Source organism: Odocoileus virginianus, unplaced genomic scaffold (genome assembly GCF_023699985.2).
Source record: "Odocoileus virginianus isolate 20LAN1187 ecotype Illinois unplaced genomic scaffold, Ovbor_1.2 Unplaced_Contig_22, whole genome shotgun sequence".
Classification (NCBI taxonomy): Eukaryota; Metazoa; Chordata; class Mammalia; order Artiodactyla; family Cervidae; genus Odocoileus; species Odocoileus virginianus.
The window spans coordinates 678647-699434 of record NW_027224339.1 but is presented as its reverse complement, the minus strand read 5'-3'; the positions used below and the strand labels follow the sequence as shown (position 1 = coordinate 699434).

The 20788-nt window shown below is 54.7% G+C and overlaps 2 protein-coding genes across 8 annotated transcripts; one reads left to right on the top strand and one right to left on the bottom strand.

Moving 5' to 3' along the window:
• Positions 1-182: 182 nt before the first annotated feature.
• Positions 183-3052, top strand: PRAF2 (PRA1 domain family member 2). Its single transcript, XM_020876726.2, has 3 exons — positions 183-473; positions 1574-1791; positions 2227-3052. Exons 1-3 carry the CDS (start codon positions 295-297, stop codon positions 2364-2366), a joined length of 537 nt encoding a protein of 178 aa, XP_020732385.1. The 5' UTR covers positions 183-294; the 3' UTR covers positions 2367-3052.
• Positions 3053-3591: 539 nt separating this feature from the next.
• On the bottom strand, positions 3592-19758 carry CCDC120 (coiled-coil domain containing 120). Of its 7 annotated transcripts, none has more exons than XM_070464264.1 (11): positions 19415-19758; positions 10758-10904; positions 10552-10642; positions 10277-10410; positions 9457-9621; positions 8589-8886; positions 8045-8107; positions 7570-7744; positions 7335-7433; positions 5252-6166; positions 3592-4759 (listed from the first exon to the last, which is right to left on the bottom strand). In XM_070464264.1, the coding sequence occupies exons 3-11, from the start codon at positions 10598-10600 to the stop codon at positions 4645-4647; spliced, it is 2013 nt and encodes a 670-aa protein (XP_070320365.1). In that variant the 5' UTR covers positions 10601-10642; positions 10758-10904; positions 19415-19758; the 3' UTR covers positions 3592-4644. The 7 variants fall into 7 exon arrangements, with proteins under 7 accessions (XP_070320365.1, XP_070320362.1, XP_070320366.1 ...); XM_070464261.1 differs by having other exon boundaries at positions 10808-10904; XM_070464265.1 differs by having other exon boundaries at positions 9457-9597; positions 10808-10904; positions 19415-19757.
• Positions 19759-20788: the final 1030 nt, after the last annotated feature.

The following is a 20788-nucleotide window of genomic DNA, read 5'->3' as shown; positions in this document are numbered from 1 at the left end:
TGGGGTGTAAGAACAGCCAGCATCTCCCCTGTGGCGCCCCCGCGTGGGGGTGAATGAGAATGTCTCGCCCCATGGCGCAGACTTAATTTCCCGGCAGCCCCTGCTACCCTACAGTTCCGGTTTGTTGTTTACACTTCCGGTCACGTGCATCGGTGCACATGCGCAGTCACTGGGTCGTCCTGGTAGCGGCTGCCGGGTCCAGACTTCATTTCCCGGTGTGCCTCGTGTTGGCGCGGGGTGTTACGGGTGTTGTAGTCCGACCGCTTCTCTGGTCCAGCTACAACGACAGGCAGGATGTCGGAGGTGCGGCTGCCACCGCTACGCGCCTTGGATGACTTCGTTTTGGGGTCGGCGCGTCTGGTGGCCCCGGATCCTTGCGACCCGCAGCGATGGTGCCACCGCGTCATCAACAACCTCCTCTACTACCAAACCAACTACCTTATCTGCTTCGGCCTTGGTCTCGCTTTGGCCGGGTGAGGGAGGGAGGGAGGCGCCGGTTGGCCGGGGATGCCCACTGGCATGGAGGGTGGGCCCGCGGGATTTTTAGAGGGATGCAAGACCTTGAAGGGCGAATTCAGTAGTATGAGGAACTGAGGGGGAAATTGGGTGACAGAAGCTCTCGAAGAGGGCTGGGCCTTTGCAAAGGTTTGGGGACAGGTTGGGATGGGAGGATCGGCTGGAATAGGTCCTGCGGGGGTAGGGTTAAGTGTGGATCTGAAGATAAGGAGGGCCTGAAATTGGGACATGACTGCCTGAGGGGTGATGGGACCAGCTTTAGGTGGCCTTGAACAATTTACTGCAGAGACAGGGGCTGGACTTGGTCAAGTTGAAGAGTGGACTTGTGGAGGATCTGGACTTGGAACCTGGCTATAATTGGATTGCTCCAGGAGCAGGTACTAGTTGGGAAACTTGAGTCCTGAGGAAGGACCCAAGGATGGAAGGCCTGAAACGAGGGACAGATGGAGAACCTGGAGGAAGGACTTGGTCAGGATTGGAAGTTAAGAGTGGTACTGAAAGCCTGGAAGGGGTTCTAGCAATGATGGAGGGATGAATCTGTAGGAAATGGGAGCCTGGAGGGGGAATTTCAAGGAAAGGAAGTCTGGAAGGAACTCTGGGCCTGGGGAGTGGGAAATGTATGGAAATAGGACCGGAAGAGGAATTTGCAAGGGCTGGGCCTTTGCAAACAGTGGGTTTGAGGTGCGGCAGGAGTGGGTCTTGCGGGGGGGGGGGGAGGGGGGTGCAGGGTCAGAAGGAAAGAGCAGGGAAAGGCTGCGAGTCTGGCTGTGTGTGTGTGTGGAGGAGGGGGGTTGCAGGATGGGAGGGTCTGAAGCTGGAGATCTCAGGAAGATGGGACTGTAGGATTGATTTTTTTAAAAAAGGATCCACAGCTGGAGGGTGGACCTCTTGGGAACAGGGCTGGCGGGAGTATTTGCAGAGCTGGAGGATCCAGAGTGGGGGTAGAGGTGGGAAGAAACCAAAGCCCTTGGGGCCCATCCAGGCTTTGGTGGACAGTGGTCTGGGAGGCCCTCTCCCCGCCTGCCCGGGGGCTAGCTTAGTTCCATTGTCCCCACAGGTACGTGCGGCCGCTGCACACCCTCCTAAGCGCGCTGGTAGTGGCGGTGGCCCTTGGCATGCTGGTGTGGGCGGCTGAGAATCGAGCCGCCGTGCGCCGCTGCCGTCGCAGTCACCCAGCCGCCTGCCTGGCCGCAGTGCTTGCCGTCGGCTTCCTCGTTCTCTGGGCCGCGGGCGGCGCTGGCACCTTCCTGCTCAGCATCGCCGGGCCAGTGCTTCGTGAGTCTTCACTACCCTGAGATAACCGGGAAGACAGCCAGCGCTCGCGAACGGCGCCAGGCCCGCCCTACCCTGGTTCTTGGGCTGAGAGGGGGCTGGGATACCCGGCAGGCAAGGCCACACCCCTCCTTTACAAAGCGCCTTCCCTGGCTTTGAGCCCGTCTCTGGGAACGCCCCTCTTACTACCCGCCTTTCTGGGCGTCACTGCTGGTCTGAAGTGCTTTCCGCCAGCCACGTCCCCATTGCTGTGCACCCTTCTGGCCATGACCCTGTTGTGAAACGTATTACTCCGCCATATTAGCAGGGTTCAGAGGCGACCTGGCTACCGACCATTCCGTTGGTCTGTCAGTGTTCCAGTTCCTTTCTCTGGCCCCCCATCAGCTAAAGGCAGATGTCCCATCCCACTGACCCCACTCCTCTCGGTATTGCCCACAGTGATCCTGGTGCATGCGTCACTGCGCCTGCGCAACCTCAAGAACAAGATTGAGAACAAGATCGAGAGCATTGGTCTCAAGCGGACACCAATGGGGCTGCTACTGGAGGCGCTGGGACAAGAACAGGAGGCTGGATCCTAGGGGCCTGGGATCTGTACCCAAAGGCGTGGAGAATGCCATCCCCACCCCAGCCCGAACCCAGAGCCCTTTCCCAGCCCTTAAAATAGGAGCCTCCCACCCAGTTCAAAAAATCAGACAACTGCAACCCTTTCCCCAGGTCCCAAACTGGGATATTCCCTCATATGCATCCCCACCTCCCATTTTAGGAAACCAGAGTCTTCCCAGCCCTGAACTTGGACCCAGAGATACATCCGGCCCAAAACAGGGTTGGAGACCAGAGCATCCATAGTCAACCTCAAACTCTAGGCCCACACCCCCAACCCCAATCTGGGACCCGTCTATCCTCCATGTTCAGTCCCAAAGCTGGGGTCTGGGACCAAGGCATTCTCAGATCCTGAACCCTGAACCAAGGCTTTTCCAGACCCAACCCCAGCTTTGAACCTAGGATCCAAGTGTTCTCAACCCCCATCAGGGTAGAGGATTCAGGTATCCTGACCCCATTGAACCCTTGGTCCCAGGTGACCCCAACACTCACCAATCCCACTTGTCTCCCTCCAGCTCTTAGGAGCTCTGCCACCCCCCAAAAAAATTCCAGTGACAAGGACCAAGGGGTGAGGTGGGGTGGTGTGGGGGTAGCCCTAACCAGGAATGGGGCATATACAGCAGTATTGGTGCAACAATAAAGGCTGTTGCATTGCTCAAGCCAATTCGGGCCTCTTGGGTAGTCTGTGTGTTTCAATGGCCAGATGCTTTTCAGTTCTGCTGGAGACTTTTCTGACTGAGTCTGTCATATATGTGAGCTGAAAACACTAGCTTTCAGTTACTTTCTCAAATCTATTACCTCTGGAGTGGTGGTTTCTTTTTTCTTTTTTCAGTGCTGAGCAGCTTGTGGGATCTTAATTCCCTGAGCAGGGGTTGAACTTGGCCCTCCAGCAGTGAAAGTGCAGGGTCCTAACCACTGTTCCACCAGGGAATCCCTAGAATGGCATTAACACACAAGGGAGTTAAGGGCAAGGAGTGTTTGCTGCCATCATTTGTATCTCTAAGGGCTCTTGCCTAGGAATCTGGGCATGGACAGGTGAAGAAGTTGCCCCACATCACAAAGCAAATAAAACCAAAGCAGATTACGTTATCAAAGGCTGTTTCCACAGTGCTATATATATATTTTTTTTTCTTGTTAAAATATGTCATCTTAGGTAAAGATGTGGGCCCCCAAGGCAAGGCAGATAGGGAAGCAATACATGGGTTCAGTTTACACATTTATTATAGAAATCCCCTTCCAATGTGGGTAGTGTTTTGGGTCCAGATCCATTGGTACAAAAAGAAAAGTTTTCACACCAGCTAAAGGGGTAGAGGAACCCCCAGCTTCAGAAAGTCACAGAAAGGTATCATAGAAAACACAGCTTGTGTGGATTTTTTAAAAAGTGGTGGATGGAAGGAAAGCCAGGGAAGATGTGATGGAGCCAGTGGCAAGACGTCACTTGAGGATTTCATTGGCATCTACTAGATGCTAGGTTCCACCACCGCAGCATTCTAGGACACACAACACCCAATGGCTCTGCCCTTTGGTCCTCCTGTGGGGCTTCCCGATTGGGAAGAGGGCAGAGGCTGCCACCAAAGGCTGAGCCATCTGATTCTGTGGGCAGAGGCAGCGGGCACAGACAGACAGGGTCTGGGGCACTTGCAGGCACCCCTGGGGAAGGGAAAATGAACCCAAGCCTCCCACCCAGATTTCAGTCCTTCCACATGTGGGCAGAGACTTCATTCCTTCCAAATGTGGGCACCTCTGCCAAGAAAAAATTGTCCCAGTGGGTGGGTGGCAGGGAGTTCTGTTCACATCAGTCTCCTGACTGCCCTAAATTGGGCCTCAAGACCCTATCTGGTCCATTTTGTGGAAGGGGTTCCTGAATGGAGCAGGCTGGGCACAGGGACAGGAATGAACCCAACCAGGATAAGATCACAGTTTCCCTTTTTATAAAATGTCTAGTGTTGGGGGAAGACAGTGAATACCTAAATCACAACTGTAAACAGAAATGGAGGAAGGGGCTTGGAGTCTCCATTACATCACCTCCTCTCTTTTAAGCTGGCGGAGGGCCCCCAGTCCCCAGCACAGCATGAAAGGAGATACAGGGTGTCAGACAACCGTTATGGGCCCACGGGGAGCCAGGGGCCTTGGAAGATCAGGTTGGTGCCCACCTCCAGGAGTGACAGCAACCCTATCCCAGGGCTCAGCGAGGTCAGCTGTGCGCTCCCCAAACTGGAGTCTTGCCCAGGCCAATAAGGGGCATGTCAGAAGGGGTCAGACCAGTGTTCCTGGGGTCTGGGGGTCAGAAGCGGAGGACTGCTCCCCCTCTAGCGTCAGGTCACTTAAACGAGCGCTCAGCTCCGGGGGGTACAGGAAGTCCGCGTAGTATCTTTAGAAGGGGTAGCAGGAATCCAGAAGACAGGGTGGGAAGACCAGACAGAGGAAAAGACGGACAAGACACAGAAAGAGGAAAAGAGGCTCGTTAAAGAGGTGGAAGCAGGCACAGGAGAGTACCTTTAGGCTCGCAGGTGCGGGGCGTGGTGAAAAGAGGAAGAGAATGGTGAGGGGCACAGGATAACCCTTCCTCCCAGCACCCTAGTTTCAAGGCTCATTTTCAGCTGACATGCACTGGCTGTTCACCTCTTACAACTCTTGAATGGTTCGGTGAAGAACTGCTGCTACCGGGGCCCAAGATACCCCTCTGCCGAGACCCCACAGATTAATGCGGGTCAGGCAGGGCCCAGGGACCACAGGCCAAGGCTGGAGCTACTTCTTTCGTGGTCCCTGTCATTGGCTACCATGACTAGCTGCTCCCTGGCCTGGACACCTTTGCCATCTGCCTCAAGAGACCCCTACCCATCAGTAAAAACACCCCCCATACCTGCCGGAGACAGGGGGCGCCGTGAAACTCCTCGAGTGCGGGAGCGGCGCCTGGCTGGGGGCCCCGTACAGTGCCTGGCCCACCTCATAGCAGCGGGCATGGAGGAAGGGCGGGTGCTGCGGGCCCATGTGGGGGAGCCCAGGCCGGCGCTGGGGCCCCGAGGCCAGTCCCGAGTTCCGGATGTACCAGTCCCGCAGCCCCTCCAGGGCAAGGTTCTTGTGGCCGCTGCGCTCACCGGCCGGGGGGATACGGGCGGGTGGGGGCATCCACAGCAGAGGGTTGGGATGCGCCTCCAGGCCCTCGGCGGCCTCCGGGGGCAGACCACAGGGCTTGGTGCGGGGGGCACGGCTATGGGGGTCCTTGCTGCGGAGGAGGGGGCTGTTGCCGTCAGCTGCATACACAGGCGGTGGGCCTGGGAGCATGGTGACGAGCCCATCCCGGCGGGAGAGGGGTCCTGGAACCTCAGCTGTGGGCAGCAGCTCCCCCCAGCCTGTCCCGCCGCCCCCGCGAGGCAGGCCTCGGTCCAGGGAATAGTCCAAGAGGAAGTCCCCACACACGGGTGGGAGCCGGGGGGCCCCGCGGGAGGCCGGCGCGGCTGAGCTGGGCCGGGCAGCGCGGGGAGGGTCTGGGAGGCCAGCAGTGCGGGAGGAGAAGGCGGGGATTGGCTGAGGGCGCTCATATAGCACCTCACTGCTCTTGCAGACTGGGGGACCGGTGGCAGGGGGAACCAGAGGTGCCGGCGGGGAGCCAGCTCCCCCACCCGCTGCCCGGTCCACCAGCAGGGCCTCGGAGCTATTGCTGCGGCGGGTGCGAGCTGCGAAGAGGGAGGTGCGGTCGGAGACAGGGTCCACCCGTGGGAAGCCCATCTGGGAGTCCTGGCTGCTGGACCACTGGCGAGAATGGAGGCCTTCGGGTCTAGGGGCACAGAGGTGGGGGTGATGGGAAAAGGGTCAGAAATATCAGGCAGATGGGATGAGTACCCTCCACCTCCCCCCACCAACACATGCCTCTCTCTGGGCCTACATTTTCACACTCCAAAACGGGCCCCGGACTAGAAATGGGACTAGAAATGGGGTGTAAAGGCGTTAGGGAGTGGCACATAAAGAGCAGCAGAGGTCCTAGCCAGGACTGGGGAGCAGAGGGGTTGAAAATGTATGGGGGTGCCTGGGGCTGTTAGCTCCGAGGGAGATGGAAGCAAGGGGCTCCAGAGGAAATGCTAGCAGGGGAGGACACTATTCATAGAATGCAAGCGTCACAAGGATGGGGACTTTTGTTTACAGCCTGGAAAAAGTGGGCACTTGGTTAAGTATGTATTTGTTTAAAGACTAAGAGACTATCATGGTTAAAAGCACGGACTCTTGAGTCAAATTTGTCTGGGTTCAAATACCGAGTCTTTGGTTTAACAACAAGTTAATTAACCTGTGTCTCAGGTTTCTTATCTCTAAAATGAGAATAATGGCATCTACTTCATAGGGATGTTGTGATAACTAAATGAGTTTGATACCAAGTAAAGGACTGATTCCTAGCAGATGGTAGGAATGCAGCACATGTTAACCAGAACTCATTTATGCCTACAGCCTCTTCCAGAGACAGATATTGATATGCCTGTTTCACAAATGAGGAGACCAAGATTCAGAGAAGGGAAATGACTTGCCCAAAATGCACAGAAAAGCCCATACTCAAACTTTGATGTTTCTGCCCCAAATCCCCACCCTCTTTCTCCACCAAGACAACTCCTATTCACCTTTCAAAGCCCAGCCTTTCTTTTCCTTTTTTGGTCAATTAAAAAATTTATTTATCATGTGATGTTACACATACATATGTATGGAATATTCCAAAAGATATTTTACCTATATTTCTTTATCATGTAATAGGATGCATTTTGAACAAAAGTTCTAAAGCATAAATAAAATTCTTGCTTTTTCATACAACCTACACAGAAAATCAGAATAAAACTGATGGATTCAAAGCCCAGTCTTTCATGTCCTACACTCTTGGAATCCAAATACTCTCCCCAGTACCCCCTGTGAGAACTACCAGTTCCCTCCTCTGGTCCTCAAACTCACCCTTAGAGTCCACTTACTTGCAGAGCTGGGGGCCAGCGCCCCGGGTGAGGACGGGAGTAGCAGGCACACTTCGCCCCTCAAAACTGGAGGCACTCCTGGGCAGGGAGCGTGTAGGGCTAGACAGAGACATGCGGGCCCAGGGTGGGGGTGGGGGCCAGGTTAGAGACGGTACCTCCCAGCAGGTCCTCCTGCCCACCCAGGCTCAGCCCCCACTCCTGGCTCTGTGGAAGGAGTGGAGGGGCTCACCCTCACCTGGTGGGGCTGGCCACGGAGTTTCGCCGGCCCTTCAGATCCCCATAAAGATCTGATGGGGGTGGTTTCCATGGGGTTCGCCGCTCAGGGCTGCCCCCAGAGACTGCCCGCAGTTGGTCCCAGGCCTTGGGTGGTGAGGGGCGCTCAGCCAGAGGGAAGCAGCCACGGGGCTCCTCTGAGGGGAAGGGAGAAAATGGTGGAGGGGGAGATTCAATGGGAGGGTTGTGGACAAAGCAAGAGGCAGGGGCTAGGGAGGTAGGGAGGTGCAGAAGGCTAAGCAGGGTAGGACAGGTGGAGGAGGAACCAAGGGAGGAGGGCAGGAACTGGGGCTGATGGGAGGGACAGGGGGAAGGCGGTGCAGTGAGGAAGACGGGGGCTCCACCAGAGGACGGGGTGTGGCTAAAGAGGAGCTGAAGAGGAAGGGCAGGGGCGATGCATCAAAGACCGGGAGAATTTAGGGGACAAGGGTTCTCACCATTATCGTGGCTGGCCCCAGACTCTGAGAGGGAGCTGCTCTCCGAGTGCAGAACTACGTCCTCTACAGGTGAAAAGGGGAAACCCAGGCTGATCAATGCAAGGCCTGGGTGCCACCCCCTTACACCACTGGACCGTCTCCTCCCCACCTGGTACACTTGCCAAGAATCCACCTTAACCTAAATCCAAGACCACCAGGGGCTTAGTCCCTCACTTTTTTTTTTTTTTGGCTACACTGAGTGGCATGAGGGATCTTAGTTGCTGTGACAGAGATCAAACCTGCGCCCCCTGCAGTGGAAGTGCAGAGCCTTAACCACTGGACTGCCAGGAAAGCCCCTGTCCCTCACTTTCCTGAGGCCTGTTCCCAATGCCCCCACCCTTGCCTGGGAGCAGTCTACAACAATTCCTCTCACAGCTAGGGCCCCCTAAGTCCTGCCTACCTCCCCCAGTCTTCACTGGCTGCTCATCCACTCCACCCCTACCAGGTCCCTTAGCCAGTGCCCACCTTCCCGCTCTCGTCGGTGGGATAACAGGGCCTGGCTCACCATGGCTGAGCTGAGCGAGGCGCGTGCCCAGGCAGACTCCCTGGGTGGTGACAACGGCTCCTCCGGTGGACAGGGGCAGGGGCTGGGATGGCGGGAGCCCCGAGAGGCCAAGGCGGGCCCGAACCTCCCCAAGCTGCTCCTCCAGCTCGTGCAACCTCCGAAGGGCATCTGCCTGGACTTGGCGCCGGCGCCGGCGCTGCTCGGCACTGAGCTCGGGAGCCAAGGCCAGGCGGCGGGCAGCTGCGGCGATCTGCTGCTGCACAGACACCTCCCGCTCCAGGGCCTCAAGCGCCAGCTCCTGCAGGGCCCACCGGAGAGGGTGTGACAGGACCGGATGTTGGAAATGGAAATGCCAGGCGCCAGGACCAGGCGGTGTCAGAGCCTGTATAGGCTGGGGGCGGTGCCTGCCCCTCCTTGGGGCGCCCACTGTTCCTCTGGGGGCAGGGTTTGTGTGCATTAGAGCTGCACCTGCTCATCTTTCTGGGGGCTTATCGTGACAGTTGGGACCAGCATCTTCTCTCAGACCTGGAAGCCACCTCCCTTAAGCTCCTTCCCTCCCCACCTTGAAAGTGAAAGTGAAAGTTGCTCAGTTGTGTCCCACTCTGTGACCCCATGGACTGTAGCCCACCAGGCTCCTCTGTCCATGGGATTCTCCAGGCAAAAATACTGGAGTGGGTAGCCGTTCCCTTCTCCAGGGGATCTTCCCCATCCAGGGATGGAAACCAGGTCTCCCACATTGCAGGTGGATTCTGAGCCACCAGGGAAGCCTTCCCACCTTAGTCTCTCCTTTCCCTGGCCACAAGCCCCTCTCGGCTTCCTCCGGGATCCTGTCCCACCCCCACCTTGCTCGGCGTGCCCATCAGCTCACCTCGGCGGGGCACAGGGAGTGGTGTGCTGGGTTGGGGTGCGGTGGAGGGTAGGCGCGGGCTGCAGGGGGGCGCCGGCGGACCAACTGGGGTCGTTCACCAGGCTCCAGTGGGCACTCGGGGGGCAACTGGCCAGTCAGCTCCTGGGTGGGGTCAGGGGTTGGAGACTACCAAGGGTTAGTTGGGGGGGATGGGGCAAAGCAGTCATGACACATGAAGGTACAGAAGTCCGACTAGGAGCCCAGCCCTGCTCAGAGCCCACACCTGTTATTTCTCTTCCTCCTCCTAATTCTCCACCAGGAGGGTGTGTGACACACTCTCCGCCCCTCCGTGGCCCAAAGCCCAGGGCCGGTGGGCATGGGAAGCAGGGAAGCCTGCTTTGGAATCCAGAATCCCAGTTTTTATAAAGGTGACACCATCTGTATACTATATATTATATGACACTCCCTTCAGGGCCTAGGCTGCACGCTCTGAACTGCATTACCGCTTCTGGCAAACGGTGTGGACATTTGCAGCAAGAGAGGTACATCGAAACTGTAAATCAGCCCATGTCACTTCCAGTCAGGTTTTACTGCCACGTTTGGGAAGTAACTTGTCTTTGAGGCTTTTCTTCTTCTTCTTTTTTTTGGATTTCAAATTGTTGATAGGGGATTGTGGTAAAATATTACCGTGTTCGAAGACATCCAAGCTGAGCTTTGGGGAATCTCCAGCTCAGACAAGTGGCTCAGTCTGCCTACCTCATCCCTGCTTCTCACCCCCACCTCCCCCAACCCCCTCCATCCCCTCCCCCCACCACAGACGCCCTTAGCTTCAGGCCCTCACCGCCTCCTGAAGACACACTTTCCGCAGCTCCTGAAGTTTCAGGCTCAGGGCCTCCTGCAGGGCCCGCTGCCGGTCGAGCAGACTCCGTAGACGCTCTGACTTCATCTGGGGGGCAGCCTCTCCAAACAGGGCAGCTGGACACAGAGGGAGTGAAGATCAGGGGGTGGGGGGGCATCCTGGAGCATCTGTGGGGTCAGGGCCCACTCTTTCCCACACAGGCGAGTGGTAACTCAGAGCAGGGGAGGAGGCAGCAGGAGGGAGAACCAGACACCGACCTGAGGCGTTGAAGGTGGGAGAGCTGATCAGCTGACCTTTGACTTCCATCCTGAAGCTGTCAGGATGCCGTGACTGATGGCTGGACAAGGCCTAGCAGTGATGCAGGGGAGCCACTGGGGATCATCCAGCATGCACCCCCACCCTCCACCCCTACCCAGGTTCCCGTGCCCCAGCTGCGAATAAGGAGGACCCTGACCCCACCCACCTGCTTGGGCTGCCCTCTCAGATTCTGTGCCAATGTCAAGGCCCGGGTACCTTGGTTCCCTTCCCATTGAGTGGGAGCACAGCAAGTGGGGAGCTGGGCGGACTTACAACACCTCAGAGGCCCATGGGCCACGGTCAGGAGTCTTGCCTGGGAAAGGAGAATTAACAGTACAGATACAACCAACTAGAACAACAGTGGGCCTTTATTAACCACCTGGGGGCCTGGAACAGTTACCTTATATGTCACATTTAATCCTCACAACCACCCTGCGATGGCAATTTCTGTGATCATCATTACCTCCATTTTAGAGATGAGAGTAAGACACAAGAGATGAAATAATCTGCCTACGGCTAAGGATGCAGCCAGGCCCACCCTCTGGTCCAACACTCTCCCTCCCCAGAGGTGCTGAACCTCACGAATCCCTCATAACCTCTCTGCCCATCAGGGTTCCAGGCCTTTGCGCAGGCTGCGGCTGCTGTCTGGAGTGCACTTTCCCCTCTGGCCACTCCAGCCCCTGGTTCTCTCTTATATTCTGGGGCTTCAGTGTGACTTCCAGAGGTGGGCCCCCACACTATGTCAAGACTGTGCCTCCCTTGTACCTTTATGAGAACAGAAAATGTATCAGTATCTCTGGCATTCAGAATACTTCCGGGTACACGGCAAGTGCTCAGGGAGTGTCTGCTGGGTGAATAAATGAATGACTGCAAGGTCTGTGAGTTGCTCCTTGTCCCAACTCCATCCTGTGGCCCTGGTGCAGCAGCAAAAGCGTTCGCTTGGCCTCAGGACCCATCCAGCCCCACCCAGCATGCCAGCCTGTCCCGCACAGGCATAGGGAAGTCACCCTGCCAGGACTGGGAGTGGCAAAGTCCACAGCTGCAGATAACAAGCGACTGCCTCCTTCTCTGCCCCAGACACCCTGGCTGACCACGGAGCTGGCCTTGGCTGGTTGCCAGGCCTGCCCTCATCCCTTCCTCTGGAGTTTGCTCCCTCCCTCCCACAGCCTGCTCAGTCCCCAGCTGGGCAGCTAGGTGACATCACCTCCCACCACCTGGTCTGACCTCGGCAGCAGGCAACTGGGAGGACCTCCTGAGGCTACGGAGGTTCCATCTCTACCTGCCTCCGCCGTCCCCAGCTTGTCGTTACGTGGTGGCCGGGTGTGGAGAAGACCCAGGCAGCCTTGGTGGGGTGGGTTCAAGCCCCTTCCCCATGTGTATCTTGGAGTACATGGCCAAGCTGCTAATAAGGTGCCAGCAGTTTCTCAGCGGGCCTCTCACCCACCTCTTGGGGACTATGCTCCTCCAACAAAGCAGGGGTTCCTCATCCTCAAAATCAGGGGTGGGGTCAGTCCCTAAAGCTATTTTGCACCTCCAGGCAACAGCCACCTTCCAAGGTCTGACACTATCTGGCATGACAGGCTCTCCTTGAGGTCCCAGCTTCGATTCCTCTGCTCCTTGGCTCCAGGGGTTCCTTCTTCCCCAGCTCCCACTTGGGTTTGAGGAGGGCTCCCCTAAACCTTCCTTAACCCCAACAGGAGCTTCAACTCCTCCCCAGTGGGCCCGTTCACCAGGATCACTCCTACATCCCATACTGGGCTGCTTCATCTTCCTTCCATCTCCCTCTGCCTTCCTTCCCTGGGAGCTTGTAGAGCTTGTGGCATCCTGGAAGTCCACACGGGGTCCAGACAGGAACCCCGACTCCACACCCTGTCAGCCTGACTTCAGGGACATAGCTAGGGCCTGAGTCATGGGGTCATCAGGCAGGTTAGACACAGGTCAACGCCCCACACCCCCACACTCTCACACCCGCTCCCAAGCCTCTGCCTCCACTCGCCTACCCTCTACACACTGGCCTGGGGCAGCCTGGTTCCCACCCAAGGGTGGTGAGAAAGAGGGGATCCCAGCAGTTCCCTCCCCAACACACTCCTAACCAGCCCCTGGGTCTCCCCACTGGTGACCCTGTGTCCCTGTCCTCTCTGAGGATGGACTGCAGTGAAAGAGCTGCAAAGGGCCCCCACACACACACCCAAAGGCGGCGGGCCCAGCAGGTTTTTCAGGTCTGCCCTTCTGACACCACAGCGGAGAAAGAAATTCCTGGCTGTAATGACTGTTTACAACCAAGACACCTTACCTGGGTGGCACCCCAACACCCCAGTGGGACCCCCATTTCTACATACTGCCATCTCTGGAGCAAATGACAACTCCTGATGTATTGGACTGTTCCCCACACTGCCCGAGAGGATCCCCTGGGGCCCCTTCTAGGGGAACAGATAGGGGTGGTGGGCAGACAGGTGTGGAAGGCAGTTTCTCAAAACCCCAGTCTATGCTTTCCTAGGGGGCTGAGCCCTGGGTTGAAGGAGGGCAGGGGCTATCCCAGCAGTGGAGGAAAGGGGACAGGAAGTAGAGGGGGAGTGGAGAAGGGGCACTTTTCTGCTAATAGGGTGCCAGCCTCTCTTCTCCCCCAACCCTTCCCCTCATCCACTTCCAGCAAGAAACTGGCTTTATGCCAGGAAAGGAAATTGGACATTTTAGGCTTTGCCCCTTTAGCCAGGCCCTCCTTCCTGGTCGTGCCTCTCACACAAACCTTGCTCTCTCTGGCAGGGAACTTCAGGATACCCATGCCCTTCTCCCCTCACCCCTTGCCCCTGGTCCCACTGCTCCCGGGTGCTCACCAGTCAGAGAGGTGCTGTGGGGTGGCCTCAGGTACCTCAAAAAAAAAAAGTTGCTTCGACCAGGCCCTGATCCCGCTGGTAGTGGCAATAAGTGGTGAGCCCAGTGGCGTATGTCTAGGCCACCTCCCACTAGGTAATGGCCCTGCCTACCTGGCCAGGGACTGGCCCAGCCCATACCTTTTAACCCTTGCCTGCCTGACACCAGGGCTTGGGTCACCCTTAAGAGCTGTCTTGGAGTCATGTCTCCCCCGGGAGTCCAGCATGGCCAAGAAGAGAGCCTGGACCTCCCCCCTTACCCCGTATACCTAGCAGAGGACCAAGGAGGAAGGGCTGATAGTCATGGGAGTGGTAGCTGCTTCTGGCGCTGCCCAAGTGACCAGATTTCAACCCTGCCCACCCTAGGAGCCAAAGGCTGGAGGTCTGGGGAGAGGCTAAGCACATGGAAGGACTTGGGTGTACACTGGGTGTGTGTCTCTTGTGGCAGCACCCATCACTTTCTGGAGACCCTTTACCCTTTCCTCCCAAGGCGAGGCAGGTGTGGGAGAAGGTCAGAAAGCAATTCCCACCCTCGTTGAGGTAACAGTTTCCCAAAGTGGGACAAACAAGGTCCACTTTTCTAAGACAGACCATGTCTCAGGACTCTACAACCTTCTGCAGCGTCACAAGAAATCATCCCAGCAAAGGGCAGAAACATACCAGTGGTTTAACCATCCCCACCCCAGACCCCTACACACCCGAGAGGATGGCACAGACCCAGCTCCACAGAGCCAGCTTGGAGAGATGAAAGCGGGGGGCCCCCCCACACAGGTGAAGAGGCCCAACTCTGATCACAGAGGCACGAGAACAGCTACAATCAGAACTTCCGGGGCGGGGTGCTGGATTGCAGGTTGACAGAGGCAACTCCGGCAGGGGAGGAGGAGTGGGGGTGGTTCACGCTTCATAACCAGGCTGGGTCTCCCCCACCCCCTGGGGCATTTCTGGCCGGGAGTCAAGGAAATGGGAGGCTATCAGTCTCTGCGATGGACCAGACCGATGGACCGACTGTTTCCCCTACACCACCACCTGGGCTTTGGGCCTGCCCCGACACACCCCACACACATCCTGAGCTCCATTAGGGACCATCTGCTCTGTGACCTCAGGGCCCAAGCCCAGCCCAGGCTCCAACAGCAGCCCATGTCCTGATGTGAAAGAGCGGAGTGAGGAAAGCTCCCTCCCCACTTGACAGGTGGGCCAAGGCTGGAAAGGAACTTGCTCTGTATCAGCAACGCCCCATGTGCACGCTACAGGCCTCCTGCTATCCTGCCCACCTTTCTTCCTGGCTGTGAGATTTCCGGCATGGGCCACAAAGGCCACTTTCATCACCCCCCTTCTCCCTCCCTTCACTGCCTGGGGCTGATGGAGGCAGAAGCCACAAGCTGGGCAGCTGGGTGTTGGTGGGGAGTGTCCTCTCAGCCATGGCCCCCCCACCCCCGTCTTGTGAGACACCAAGGATGCTCGGAAAGGGGATGTTTATAAAATCAGGGCTGAGAGGGACAGCGTATCTGGCCGGAGATGCAGACTGAGTCTCAAGGCTTAGGTATCCACATCTGGAAAACAGGTAAATGGCGCAAACACAACAGAGGCCAAAATAACTTTGGAAGACACTGCAAAATGCAAGGAAACTCACACCATGTCATTCACAATTGCTAATAACTACATAATAAACTTAGGCAGAGGTGGGTTGGGGTGAGAGCAAGGAGGGAAGAGCAGGTAACTGGGGCTCTTGGGAGAGGCAGGGCAGAGTCACCCACACACGTCATTGGCCTGGTCCATGACTTTTAACAGCCCCCACAAGACAAAGATGGGCACAATAAAGGACAGAAATGGCATGGACCTAACAAAAGCAGAAGATATTAAGAAGAGGTGGAAAGAATACACAGAAGAACTATACAAAAAAGATCTTCATGACCCAGATAATCATGATGGTATGATCACTCACCTAGAGCCAGACATCCTGGAATGTGAAGTCAAGTGGGCCTTAGGAAGCATCACTACGAAAAAGCTAGTGGAGGTGATGGAATTCCAGTTGAGTTATTTCAAATCCTAAAAGATGATGCTGTGAAAGTGCTGCACTCAATATGGCAGCAAATTTGGAAAACTCAGCAGTGGTCACAGGACTAGAAAAGGTCAGTTTTCATTCCAATCCCAAAGAAAGGCAATGCCAAAGAATGCTCAAACCACCACACAAACTACCACACTACCTCATCTCACATGCTAGCAAAGCAATGCTCAAAATTCTCCAAGCTGGGCTTCAGCAGTAGATGAACCATAAACTTCCAGGTGCTCAAGCTGGATTTAGAAAAGGCAGAGGAACCAGAGATCAAATTGCCAACATCTGCTGGATCATAGAAAAAGCAAGAGAGTTCCAGAAAAACATCTATTTCTGCTTTATTGACTATGCCAAAGCCTTTGACTGTGTGGATCACAACAAACTGTGGAAAATTCTTCAAGAGATGGGAATACCAGACCACCTGACCTGCCTCCTGAGAAATCTGTATGCAGGTCAGGAAGCAACAGTTAGAACTGGACATGGAACAACAGACTGGTTCCAAATCAGGAAAGGAGTATGTCAAGGCTGTATACTGTCACCCTGCTTATTTAACTTATATGCAGAGTACATCATGAGAAATGCTGGACTGGATGAAGTACAAGCTGGAATCAAGATTGCCTGGAGAAATATCAATAACCTCAGATATGCAGATGACACCACAATTATGGCAAAAGCGAAGAAGAACTAAAGAGCCTCTTGATGAAAGTGAAAGAGGAGAGTGAAAAAGTTGACTTAAAACTCAACATTCAAGAAAACTAAGATCATGGCATCTGGTTCCATCACTTCATGGGAAATAGATGGGGAAACAATGGAAACAGTGACAGACTTTATTTTGGGGGGCTCCAAAATCACTGCAGATGGTGACTGCAGCCATGAAATTAAAAGACGCTTGCTCCTTGGAAGAAAAGTTATGACCAACCTAGACAGCATATTAAAAAGCAGAGACATTACTTTGCCAACAAAGGTCTGTCTAGTCAAAGCTATGGTTTTTCCAGCAGTCATGTATGGATGTGAGAGTTGAACTATAAAGAAAGCTGAGCACCAAAGAACTGATGCTTTTGAACTGTGGTGTTGGAGAAGACTCTTGAGAGTCCCCTGGACTGCAAGGAGATCCAACCAGTCCATCCTAAAGGAGATCAGTCCTGAATATTCATTGGAAGGACTGATGCTGAAGCTGAAGCTCCAATACTTTGGCCACCTGATGCAAAGAGCTGACTCATTGGAAAAGACCCTGATGCTGGGAAAGATTGAAGGTGGGAGGAGAAGGGGATGACAGAGGATGAGATGGTTGGATGGCATCACCGACTCAATGGACATGAGTTTGAGTAAGCTCTGGGAGTTGGTGATGGACAGGGAAGCCTGGCGTGCTGCAGTCCATGGGGTCACAAAGAGTCAGACACGACTGAGCAACTGAACTGAACTGAACTGATCTTCCCAGTCCAAACTCTGGAATCAAATACACACACACACACACACACATTTCAGACTCAAAACCCTCCCTACTTGCCACCCAGATATAGAACCCTCTCTACTTGCCAAACGAGACATATTTGAAACAGAGCTGTTTTTCCTCATTATCCAGCCTCTCCCTACTCAACATCAAAAATGTAGAAACCAAATATATTCAGAAAAATTGTCTGAACTCTCACTATCCAAATACAGGAAGTGAATGGACCTTGATACATTTCTGAGATAGGACTCAATCTCTGAGCTGTCCTTTTCCTTTTTCACACTTTCCCTTTTCCTTTTTCTCACTCTCTGAGTTTTCCTTACTCACCAGGCAAAATAACAGGAACCAAACATATTTCTGTAACAGGATGCCCTTACTATCCCAATCCTTGCCACTGGAGCACAGGAAAGTTAGTAGATCTGAACACATTTCTGAGTTAAAGCCATCATCCTTCACTACCTGAACTCTCCCTACTCACTCTGTAAAATGCTAAAACAAAATACCTTCAGATAACTTAGTATGTTTCACTGTCTGAACTATTCAAACTCTCCTCTCAGAACTTGGGTAACCAAATACACTAGGATAGTGAGAGATGTTTGTGTTGTCATTAACAGGTTTGGATAAATGAAACAGGTCCATTATTTCATTATTCAAACTATTCTCTATGAGAAATACAGGAATAAAACAGAATTGAATGACATGTTATCTCCTCACTACTCAAATTCTCCTTGTCTGTCCTCAAAATCAAGGAGATTCAGACAGTGAGAGAACTTCGTATTTTTTCTTGTTGTTATTACTGTCACTACTGGATGGGCCTGATTCTAACAAAGACCCCCACCACACACCCAATACACACAGACCTTCCCACAGAGGTAGGATGGACTTAGCATCAAGATTTGTTTTGCTTCCTGCTGAGAGGAAAAGGGTAAACTCCTGCTTGCATCCTACCCCTACCAAGCCCTGAAGCCTCTGGCCTAGAATGGACTTTTTTCAGGCCAGGAAAGCAGGGATCATTGCGCCCAGGATCAAGACCAGGAGATGGGGATAACATGACCTAGAAGACTCACATCAGCCCCCAACCTAGCAAGGTTGGAAATATGACCCAGACTTCACAGACTCCCAGAGAGTCACTGAATAATTTAGGGTGCTCTTTCACACTTGGGGAGTGGGGGGGCACAGGAACAGTTCCATGCCCTCCTGGGGCAGGGAAAGAAATGCAGTTTCTGTGTGAGATCACTGGGTGGGGGATGAGAGAAATCACACGTGAAAACTCCCTCAGTCGCAGGGGGCCCACAAGGTTGTTTGCTATTTATTTGCTCATGCTAAGAAAAGCTTCTGGGATGAATTTCAGAGATAATCGGTACAGTGGAACCTCCAAGTTCAAGGGGAAGGTATAATGGGACCCCTGTCCTTCTGGACTCAGAGATGGAAAATGGATGTTACAAAGAAGGGAGATCTGAATGGCATGGAAGGACATGGTAAGGGGCAGAATAGGGGCCTGGGGTTGGGACAGGATGAAGGGACAGAACAGGAAGGAGTATAGGGAACAAAACAGAATCAGAGTCATTGTAGGCTGGAGGTCAAAAGATAAGATGGAGAAGGAGCCAGGACACTGGCCAGAGAATGGGATAGAGTGAGGTTCAGGACAAAGGCCAGAGAAAAAGTAGGGACAAAAGAGCAGGACAGGGATCAGGGTCAGTATAAAAGGGCAGTCAGAAGACATGATGGAGGACAGGCCAAGAGAGTAGTCAAGGAAGAGGGTAGGGAAAAGGGCAGGTTCAGGATGGGGGTAAGGAACAGGAAAAGATCTAGACAGAATGAGGATAGGAATGAGGACAGTGGTGGGCCTAGGGAAGACAACGGGAAACAGCATAGATTTGGGGGCAGGGGCATGAGGGAGAGTCTAAAGGTGATGGGCCAGGATGGAGTTCAGGAGTCAGGAGGGGGACCTGAGGGAGAAAGTACAGAAGTCAGAGGTTGGGAATCAGGACAGACCTGGATCAGACTGGAGTTTAGCAGACAACACATGACTGGTAGGGGTCCAGAGACTGGGCTAGAGTTTAGGGAACAGGCATGTGAAGCATCAGGACAAAAACTGGGGTAATCAAGACAAGGCAAGATGAGCTTCGGAGCTGGAACAGGGTCAGGCAAGGATCTGGGGTCAGGTCAAGGATGCTTTGGGGTCAGGGCTGGATTTAGGGGGGCAAAACAAAGGTTGAGGATCACGCCAGGCCAGAATATGGTTAGTCAGGGGTCAGTCCAGCGGTCCTTGGACCAAAACTGGCAGGGGTTCCAGATTAAAAAGATGTATCCAGGTAAGTCAGGGGTCGAGGGGGAGACCACGGAGTCAGAGGTCGGGAGTGCAGGCGCAGGTACATCACTGGTCGGCGTTTCCGGGCCTTCACCCGACCCTGTCTCCTCTTTTACAACCCCAAGCCGGCTTTACTCACCTAGTGTCCGCGCCCGCGGCGTAGGCGGTGTCCGTGCAGGCAATAGTGGAGGGGGGCTCCCCTCCCTCGCTGCCCCCAGCTCGTCCCCGGGCTCCTGCCTACTCCCTTTCCGCGCCCTGCCCGCGGGCCGCGTTCGGCCGCGCGACTGTGAGCCGTAGGGGCCAGACTGGGGACGCGGGGAGGGTAGGAGAGGAGTACCCGCTCCGTCGCGGGCGGTGGACCCCGGACCCCCACCTTCAACTCGGGTCGGTCGGCTCCCTACTGCACCTCCACCTCCACCTCCGCCGCTGAGCGCGAGCCTGGAGGGGCGGGGTCGGGTGGGGGGGGGAAGACGGGGGGCGGGGCGCGAGACCACAGCAGCGGCGGAGTCCGAGTGCGCAGGCGCAAGTTCGGGTCTTCGATTTTCCTGCCCTGGGAGCGCCAGGAGCGAACCAGCTCGGAGCGCGTGCGCACACGCTCTCTCGAGGCCGTGGCGCTTTCTCATACCAAGGCCACGCCCCCTCAGTGATCAGACTAGTGTCCTCTCACCCCAGTCACCCCGCGACGAACACCCCAAACCTCCTCCTGTCAGCCGCCAGCACACCTCTGAATTCCCCCAACTGCCCTCCGTGCCCCAAATGCACTCCAAACCACATTTCACATCTCCCAAATTGTATCCCCAAACTACTGTCCATTGATCCCAAAGCAGTACCCCAAATCTACCTCCCTTGAACACCCAAGCTGCACGAATAAGCTACCCTCCAATACCCCAAATCGTTCCCCCAACGATCCACAATCAGCCCTGAAACCTTGAGTGTCCAAAGAGCACTTCCAAATTACACTCATCTCCCCCAATATGCACCCAAAACACCCTGCATTGACCCTAAACCACTCTCCATGTACTCTTCTAACCATACTTTTTTGACCCCCAGATGGCACTCAAGACACTCCAAACATTCTCAACTACCTTTGAATGTGAACTTCACCTGCACCCCAAATCAATTCCAACAGTCACCAGCTCTAACTCCAAACTCTCTACCACCACCAAACCTTTCACTGACCAACCCTACTCCCAGCAAAACTAACTTCCAAAGCCCCTATCACTATTCCATATACCCCCAACTACTCAAAGTGAGATTCCCCCAACTGCACTTCAAACTGCCCTCCACACCCTCTCCATCTCCAAATCACATTCCACTGATCCAGACTCTGACCCCAGAGCACTCTCCAACAGTCCTCAACAATGTCTCCAAATAATCACTAACTTTCTTTCTGCAGTTACCTTCAAATCATACTCCAGTGACCCCAAATGTGTCCCTCAAGCCTTCCAATGACTCTTACCCACACCCTAAATCATTCTTAAGTGACCCTATTATATTACAGAGCATCCTTCAA